The sequence below is a fragment of the Sceloporus occidentalis genome, unplaced genomic scaffold (assembly GCF_023333645.1).
Source record: "Sceloporus occidentalis isolate IW3139 unplaced genomic scaffold, rSceOcc1.0.p SCAF_8, whole genome shotgun sequence".
In the NCBI taxonomy this organism is placed as follows: Eukaryota; Metazoa; Chordata; class Lepidosauria; order Squamata; family Phrynosomatidae; genus Sceloporus; species Sceloporus occidentalis.
In genome coordinates this window covers 6,804,342-6,813,902 of record NW_028316988.1, presented here as the reverse complement: position 1 = coordinate 6,813,902, position 9,561 = coordinate 6,804,342, and the positions used below count along the sequence as shown (strand labels likewise).

The window sequence follows — 9,561 nt, the reverse complement described above, 5'->3', positions numbered from 1 at the left end:
GTAGTAAGGGGTGGTTTTTGTCGGCTCTCCGTTCGGGTTATTTTCATGTTATTTCTCTTTCCGCCAACACATCTGAAAACCAGACTTTATCACCACAACCCTGATTCTCACCACAATGGCAGCAATGAAAGGGAGTGCAGGCATTGGGGAGCACTCCCATGTGCATGACCCATGTGCTCTTTTCTGCCCTCATCCTTAACCTCCCTGCCCTATGGCCTTTTGGCTCTTTGTATATGTATGTGTGCATTTGGGTTTTTTCAAAACACAGTTCTGCGGCTGTGCTAATGCAGTTTTGAAATACCAATAAAAGAAAGCAAAAAAGCAAAACAAATGGCTGTTCTAGAATAGCGAAGGGAACAGGAGAGAGGAGGAAGCAATGGCTCCATGTGACTGCGCAATCCCACAACAGCCACAGGAGGAACTTACCGCATCTGAGGAGTAGCGCTATACCAGCATGATTGGGAGCTTGTTGACAGGTTTTTCCATCAGTGACAAAGCCAAGCTAACCATGCCTGGAAGACAAGGCAGCGATGTAAGGGAGAGGACATCATGCGATAGATATCATAGAATCGTAGAGTTGGAAGGGACGCCAAGGGCCATCCAGTCCAACCCATTCTGCCATGCAGGAACTCTCAATCGAAGCATTTCTGAGAGATGGCCATCCAGCCTCTGTTTAAAGACCTCCAAGGAGGGAGACTCCATCGCAATCTTCAAGGGAGTGTCTTCCACTTTCAAACAGCTCTTACTGTCAAGAAGGTCCTCCTAATGTTGAGCTGGAATGTCCTTTCCTGCAGCTTGCATCCATTGCTCCAAGTCCTGTTCTCTGGAACAGCAGAAAACAAGCTTGCTCCATCTTCAATATGGTTTTTTTGTGTTTTTTTCAGGCTATGTGACCATGTTCTAGAACAGTTTATTCCTGAAGTTTCACTTCTCTTTTAGAACATGGCCACATAGCCCAAAAATCCAAAAAAGACTATGGATGCTGGCCATGAAAGTCTTCGACTTCACAAATGTTGTTGTTGTTGTGTGCCTTCAAGTCACTTCCATCTTAGGCAAACCCTAGGATCATGGGGTTTTCTTGGCAAGTTTCTTCAGAGGGGATTTGTCATTGCCATCATCAGAGGCTGAGAGAGCGTGACTTGCCTAAGTGGGTTCCCATGGCCAAGCCAGGATTCAAACCCTGGTCTCCAAAGTCATAGTCCAATACTCAAACCACTATGCCATGCTGGTTCTCTTAAATATAAGTAAATATACTTATCTTCCAATCTGGTGTAAGAAGTCTGCTTGAGGGTGAATCAGCTGTGTAACTCAAACAAACGCTCAGCTTGGCATTTGTAGCTCCTCCAGGGCAACTCTATGGTCAATATCTGGCAGATGTTGACCACAGAGTTGCATTGGAGGACCTAGAGATTCCTAGAGAGAACACTCTGCTAGTCACTTGTAGCTCCTCCAGCGTAATTCTATAGTCAATGTCTGGCAGATGTGGACCACAGAGTTGCATTGGAGGACCTAGAGATGCCTAGAGAGAACACTCCACTAGTCACTTGTAGCTCCTCCAGTGCAACTCTATGGTCAATGTCTGGCAGATGCTGACCTAGACCTAGAGATGGCCTAGAGATGCCTAGAGAGGTGTCCTCTCACATAAAACCATAGTGTTTTTGTTATTTGCAGTTTTTCCACATTCACAGAAGTCCTGTGCCCCTAACCCTAGCAAATGTGGAGAGATGAGTGTAGTAACCCTGCTCCCGACCATAGAAAACAGTGGAGTCCCTAAGATGTAATGCAATGCATAGTGCTTTAAAACATCCTTGCAGAAAGGCCACATATTTACACACCTGTAGCTTGGATAGTCATAAATCAGGTAATGATTTCCTTAACTCATTGCATGCACATGCCTTTCTGGATGCAGAAGAAGTGTAAAATAGGGTTTGAGAGAGGCCACTAGCATTCCTGCACTAATAGGAGCTACAGCTTTGTTGTCCTCTGGTTTTATGTATATGGAAAGCATCCCCGCGCTGCCTTTCAGCCGATGCTAAATGGCGGTAGACTCGGAGCCTGCGCCGTGTGAATATCAATTAGTAATGTTTTATTCTAACGAGAATGCAAGACAAATCGCAGCACATCATACATTCAGTTGGGCCCATTGGCAAGGTTTCCGGGACTTGAAGGGCATTGTGGGGTTTTAGAAAAAGTCACCGCAACTCCCTAGAAAAGAAATGTGGTTCTCTTTGTAGAAAAAGCTGGGAAGCATGTTTGGGAAACGGCCGCCGACTGAAGCAGCAGAGGTGCGAACGGGCCGCAAAACACGACTCCAGTGTTGAACCAGGGTTTCAGCTGATTCACACAAGCAAAGGAGTATTTTGCAAACCGGCAACGATGCATGAGTTGCGTCTCCAAGTGAAAGGCATCTCACATCACAGTCAGTGTGTCAAGGTTGTCTAAGATGTGTCCCTGGGTTTTGGGTACCAATCCAAGGTAGGCTTCAGCCAGCAATTTATTTCATAGACTCATAGAATTGTAGAGTTGGAAGAGACCCCAAGAAGGGCCATCCAGTCCAACCCCATTCTGCCATGCAGGAACTCCCAATGAAAGCATCCCCAACAGATGGCCATCCAGCTTGTGTTTAAAGACCTCCAAGGAAGGAGACTCCATCAGTCTCCAATGCAACATATTTCACTGTCAAACAGCCTTACTGTCAGGAGGTTCCTCCTAATGTTGAGCTGGAATCTCTTTTCCTGGAGCTTGCATCCATTGCTCTGTGTTTTAATCTCTGGAGCAGCAGAAAACAAGCTTGCTCCCTCCTCAATATGACATCCCTTCAAGTATTTAAACAGGGCTATCATATCCTCTCTTAACCATCTCTTTTCCAGGCTAAACATCCCCAGCTCCTTAATTCATTCTTCATAAGGGTTGGTAGCTTTCAAACCTTTCACCATTTTGGTCTCCTTCGCTCTATGATTCTATGAATCCATTGCTCCCTGTTAAAATCTCGAGCAATAATCCATGTTGGCACCATTTAACTGCCATGGCTCAGTGCTATCGGATTCTGGGATTTGTCGTTTGTTGCGGCGCCAGAGCTCTCTGACAAAGGAGGCTAAATATCTCACAAACGACAATTCCACAGAATTGATCTATGGCAACTGAAGTGGTTTTAACCTGGATTATTTCTGCAGTGCAGATGCAGCCTGAGAGGCACTGGGCCAAGCATTGCTTCTTATCTGACTCAAGGATTGCATAAGTTCCATTGAGCAGGAACAAGTGGATGATAGATAGATAGATAGATAGATAGATAGATAGATAGATAGATAGATAGATAGCCTTGGGTCCCAACTTGGGAGAAAGGTGGGATTATATATATATCTGTAGTCAAATCAGAGACCAATAGGTTAAATAATCTTTATTTTCGAATAGTGTCAGTTGGTTTTACAAATCGATTTTGCATCATTTCCAATGTATATATATATATATATAGAGAGAGAGAAGAAATATTACAAACAAACCACAACGGAAAATATCCCTCTCCCTCCCTATCCTTTGCGATATATATATATATATATATATATATATATATATTATACAAGGGCCAAAAAAATAAAATAATAATTAAAATACTATATCTTTTCTTTTATACTAAAATATCTCGCTACGTTCTCCGCCGTTTTCTTTCTTCTGTAAAAGGTACATTCGTCACAACAAATGGTCATGGAGGGTATTAAGACATACAAAAAGGATAGTGTTGGGGTGTGTGTGTGTGTGTGGTTGTGCACATGTGTGTCAATGCGCCTTTCCATTCGCGTGGCAGGGCAAACACAGACCACCGAAATAACCACCGATCAACTGGAACAGGCTCTATGTATTGCTGGATCCTTGTTGTGTTGTTGCGTGCCTTCAAATCTGACTTATGGTGACTCTAAGGCAAGCCTATGATGGGGTTTTCTTGGCAAGATTGGTCCAGAGGAGGTTTATCATGGCCTTCCTCTGAGGCTGAGAGTGTGTGACTTTCCTAAGGTCACCCAATGGGTTTTCGTGGCCGAGTCAGGATTCGAACCTTGGGCTAGTGTCCTAGCCCAATGCTCAAACCGCGACACATATTTTGAAAGACATTTAGGCCACATTTTCGCATACAATTGGTGTGCGATCCGAATCGACGGATCGATTCTAGATCGGATTGTGATTTACACTCCACTTGCCCCGATCACATTTTCTGTCCTTATTGGGCATCATGAATGAATCGATTCAAAGTGATTCACTTTTAGCCGGCCGAAGGGCAAATTTTTTAGTTGGGTGAAAATAATATATGGGCGCATGTGCATAAGAAACTGTCATAGACCACAGACAGACCATTTGGCCATCTATACCTCAAGGCACCAAGAAAAGATGTCCAGTGCTATCCTTCGCTCCTTCCGTTAGTCTTCCTCTCTGTTTGGTCACTGGCACCACAGAAAGTGGAGTCCTCTATAACCTTCCACATGCGCATGCATGCATGCACACAAAAGCCAAGGCAAAGGAGTGTGATACTTGCCACAATTTGTTGTTCTTGTGTGCCTTCAAGTCATTTCTGACTTAGGGGAACCTATCATGGCAAGGCTTGTTCAGAGGAGGTTTGCCATGGTCTCCCTCTGAGGCTGAGAGAGTGTGACTTGCCCAAGGCTGCCCAATGGGTTTCATGGCTAATTTGCACTTTATTGGAGCCCCAGACCTCTCTGACAGAGAAGGCTCAATGTCTCACAAAACTAGAATTCCTTATCATTGATCCAGGGCAGCTAAAGCAGTCTCAAACTGGGTAATTTCTGCAGTGTGTTTCGGACCTAAGTGGTCAAAAGAATGACGCAATGGCTCTCGCGGCCCGAGAGAGACGTAGTTCCTGCAGTGCATGGGAGACTCGGAATGCGATTACACTGGGGTAAGAAAAGATACGCTTTATAGTGGGAACGGGGGACCATTTGGAATCGATTCCCAACACGGAGCGAAGGCGAATCGGGAATCGGTTTAAACGGCAAGGGGGAATAAGTCCTTAGAGAGGCACAAAGCACTTGCTATCCATTTGGAGCTGCAAATTTAAACACTTCCAAATCTAGCAAGTCAACATGGGAGAGAAGTGATGCAAGCGACTCCTGTCTTGGAAAGCATTGCTTTTGTGCAAAAAGCAAATACTGTGTCAGTGGAAAAATAAAGTGTGAGAATTCCTTCAGTTTAAATCAGTGGTTGTCAAACTTTGGTCCTCCAGATGCTTTGGACTTCAGCTCCCAGAATTCCTGACTGTTGGTCAAGCTGGCTGGGGCTTCTGGGATTTGAAGCCCCAAATGCCTGGAGACCCCAAGTTTGGGAATCACTGAGTTAAATTAAGGCTTCTGACACACTGCGGAATGAATGCAGTTTGACACCGCTTGTTACTGTCACAGCACCATCTTATGGCCTCCTGGGATTTGTAGTCTGAATTTGAGATAGTGGTGGTGGCTAAGACTGAAGATGAGCCACACATGTCTGACTTCCAAACTGAATTTCTAAGCGTATCGGGACAATAGAGGCTTAGCTGAAAACGCTACCAACAAGTTCCTCCTCTCAGTACTTAGCTAACTTTCAGTACTGGAAGAAGTATGTAGAGAGATCTTGCGGCACCTTTGAGACTCACTGAAAGCAAGAAGTAGGCAGTCTGTTCTTTCATAGACTCCAGTCTATTTCCAAATGCATCTGAGGAAGTAGACTGAAGCCTATGAAAGCTCATGCTGCCAGCTTCTTCATTTCAGTGAGTCTCAAAGGTGCTGCAAGATCTCTCTACATACTTTCAGGACCGGAGACGAAACAAATATTGGAATCAATACTGGTCACAGTGCATTTCTTGGCCATATAATGGGTTTACCAAGAATTGTGCACAGGTGAGAACTGTGTATCAGCAAAAGTTCCTAGGGAAACACATGATCCTGCATTGGAAGATCGGCCATAAAGTCCTGACCACTTGGGTCCGAAACACACTGCAGAAATAAATCCAGTTTGAGACTGCTTCAACTGCCCTGGCTCAATGCTAGGGAATCCTGGGAACTGTAGTTTGGTGAGACATTTCGCTTTCTCTGGCAGAGAGCTCTGGGGCCGCAGTAAACCACAATTCCTAGGATTCCCTAGCAGTGAGCCAAGGCAGTTGAAGTGTCTCAAACTGGATCATTTCTGTAGTGTGTTTTAGACCTCCGTCTGCGCTTTCCGTTCCAGCAGGACTCACCTAGTACTTGTGGCTGCAGAAAGCAGGGGGTCACCGAGGAACATCTAGCTATGTGCCTATGGCCAGATTCACAACATCAAGGCATCTCCCAAGAGCTCCTGGAGGGGTCTTCCAGAGATCCAGGGGATGACATTGCCATCTGTCCAAACGTCGTCACCAACATCACCATCTAGCTCTCCAAAAAGGCCATGCTGAGGTGGTTGTGTGGCTTATATGGTGAATTTGTGGGGTCACATAGCTATGTGAGAGACATACATCTTCTGATACATTATTCTGGCCATTGTTTCCCATGCGGGGAAGTCATTTTTTGCAGGAAAGGTGTGTGTGTGTGTGAAAAACAACCCCAGCATCATGCCCTAAATGAGTGCAAATACACATGGAAAATTGGTTCGAAACCTTTGGGGTCAAAAATCTTGAGGTTTCTGGTGGATGAAAGGACCATGTATGAACACCAGTGACCAATGATTCCTGCATCATCCCAGTCTCAGCTCTCTTAAAATCTAGTGCCCTGCTCCCATCAAACATGTCCCGGCTCATTCTTCACCTTCCAAAATGCTGCTTTGCCTTCTAGAATCGAAGTCAGGGCACAGCAGCTTCGGTGGGGAAGTTAAGGCGGCGTCTGCTGGCTGGCAGTTCCAGGTTTGTCTTGTGCTGTTGGGAACCCTGTCTGACCAAGAGAAGGAGTCCTCTAAAAGGATGGTTGTGCAGATCCTCGGACATGCTTTCTAAGGGATGGGAGAAGGGATCTGTTCCCTTGCCAAGGAGAAAAAAGTCTGATTGCCCATTCCTGATACTGCATGCTACACATTGCATTATTATTATTATTATTATTATTATTATTATTATTATTTTATCACACACATACATTGTCCTTTGGAGACTAGGCGGAAGGAAAGGGAGGAGGAGGAAGAGATCATTTTTGCACCGTGTGCATTACAATTTTTGTTAAACCGGTGGGAGTTTTGTTGGATTCGGCTCCAACGGGAATGTAAACATCAAATCTGGTTCAGCCCTTCCCAGCGTTAGAGTTTGAATAAAAAGACGACTTCGGGGTTGTGGTTCGAGACAGTTTGGTTCTTGTATTGGGATGTAAACAGACTGGGGCAAGTGGTGTCCGTACAGGCCCCTCTAGCGAAGCAGCAGGCTCCTTCGGGGTTACCCCTCTCCTCAATGGGACTCCCCTGGCCCAGAGTCAAGCTTTTCAGCCTCTGCCTCTCTTGCGCCTGCTTGGCCCGGTTGGCAATGTACCTCACCCTGCTCTGGCTCCTGGAGGAGGCTCTTCGGAGGAGCCCCATCTCTCCCTCTTCGTCCTCTTCCGACTCAACGTGTTCAAGGCTGGTAGGAGACGTGATATCATCCTCCTGCTGGAAGGTGGTCAACCTTTTCAAGCGTTCGGTGAGCTCATCCGGGGGCTTCGCCGAGACCTTGGCGACAGCACAGCGGCGCTGCTCCCTCATCGACTGGGTGACAAAGCCCCGACTGATGCGGCGATACTTGCTCTCAAAGGTGCATGTGATGTCTTCAGAGGTCAGGTCGCCAAGGCTTTTGGATTTGACCTGACTGGTCTCTGCATTCTCCTGGCCTTTGGACTTCAGATAGGACTGTCGGAGGCTCTCCATATATAACCGACTCCAGGTGTGTCTCCTGTGTACAGATCCGGACTTGCAGCCCCTGGCTAGCGGTCTAGGGCACAACACATCCTCGGTGGGTGGATCCGACCTCAAATTGGGATTAGATTTGCTCTTAGACACCATGGGAATATCATGTCCAGATGCAGCATTAGCAGACCAGGGGCGCATACCTCTTCTTGCAGGGACGACGACGTTCTCATGCTGAGCAACAAGGTCCGGGAGGCTTTTCCGAGCGAGGCTGGGCAAGGAGAGGTCTATGACTGTGTCGTTGGAGGACATGCTGGAAGAGGAAGACATACTGTCCCTATGAGTACCGGAGTCTAGCTTGCTCCAGATATGATCGTTGGCTGTGACATCAGAGTACACTTCGGCTGCGAGGGAGAAGCCCCCAGGATGCCTCATGGAGACTGAACAGTCACAAAGTCTGCACCCTTCGCTCTTGGACCTCTTCACGACGAGATGAGATGCGGGGTCTGTGGCAGCTTGAGTTACTTCTGGAGGTTCTTGAGGTGGAATTGGTATGGAGTCGTTCGCCAATTTGCTTTGGTGCGGTGGTCCTGATGCGGTTGCACTGCCCTTCTCCCTTCTCTCAGCACTTCCCAGTTCTTGGACTGTTCTGTCTCTTTGTTTCTGGCAGTTTCTGGCAGAATGGAGCCAATGGTTGGCCAATGCTACATTGTCCTGAGTTTGTGAAGTAGGCGGATTTCCACCACCATGCATCCTTTCCCATCTGTCCCTTCTGCTTTCTTCTTCACTGGTACTATTTTCCCATTCTGGGACCTTTGCAAGGGCTGGGCCGGGAGCGTGGAATATTTTCTCCTCCACATCAGTCGCTGCGTGTTGCTGAAGAGAAACTCTCTCAAGCTGGTCTGACAGGCCATCTCCTTCCAAAGCAGTTTCGTGGGAATTATCAGGCACATTCCCTTCTTTGGAATCAGTGGGAAGGGTGGTGGAAAAAGGAAAGCAAGAACCAGGCGGTTGGTTCTCGTTGGCAACAAAGGGCTCTTCGCTGATGGTCTCCAGGCTGTGTAATGAAGGGATTGACTTCTGCACTGAGAGCTGGTGGACATCTGTAGGGAGGACAAAAAGCACCAAGGTTGATCAACTACCGACAGTCCTTTCAAAGCTATATTTCCCCCACTTTCCACTTTGCCCAAACACATTGGACCTGACCACGTCGGCTGGTTCAATAAAAGACTTTCCTTCCTTCTCTTATACTGTCCACAATTGCAATCTTCTTTATAGGCATAAGGATGGCAGCCATTCATTAGAACCCAGATCAATGTCCCCAGGAATGCAAGGAATGATGCTCAATCTCCCCTTCCCTGATCCTGTTGGCTGCTACCACTTTACTCTTTCTTCAGCTTATAGCATCACTATATTGCCCCATAGATTTAAGTGGAAACCACCACGAACTGAGCTAGATCCTCAGTGACGCCACTAGAGTCTGTGTATGTTCAGAGAGGGAAAGAAGCTGTGAATCCAATACAAAAAGATTGGATAGTGAACACTTATAAACATGCAGAAACGGACAAACTGACAACGTTGATTAAAGAAAAGTCTTGGATGAATTTTAAGAAAGACTGGGGAACGTTTATAAATATTTTGAGATGGAGGAATTTAGGTTCTGGGTTTTATAAGATAAGGTAAATATAAAGTAATGTGTTTATAGTAGGATTAAGGCCCCATTCCCACTTACAGATAAATCGGTGTGCA

The 9,561-nt window shown here is 46.3% G+C and overlaps 1 protein-coding gene across 5 annotated transcripts in view; it reads right to left on the bottom strand.

Moving 5' to 3' along the window:
* Positions 1 to 5,735: 5,735 nt before the first annotated feature.
* PLCH2 (phospholipase C eta 2) overlaps positions 5,736 to 9,561 on the bottom strand; it is a 205,855-nt gene continuing 202,029 nt past the window's right edge. For 4 of the 5 annotated variants that reach the window (XM_089534368.1, XM_089534369.1, XM_089534372.1 and 1 more), the window contains exon 22: positions 5,736 to 8,915. In XM_089534368.1, coding sequence (XP_089390494.1) covers positions 7,237 to 8,915 — 1,679 coding nt within the window. In that variant the 3' untranslated portion in view covers positions 5,736 to 7,236. The remainder of the gene's footprint in view (positions 8,916 to 9,561) is intronic. The other variant, XM_089534370.1, reaches the window with a different exon arrangement.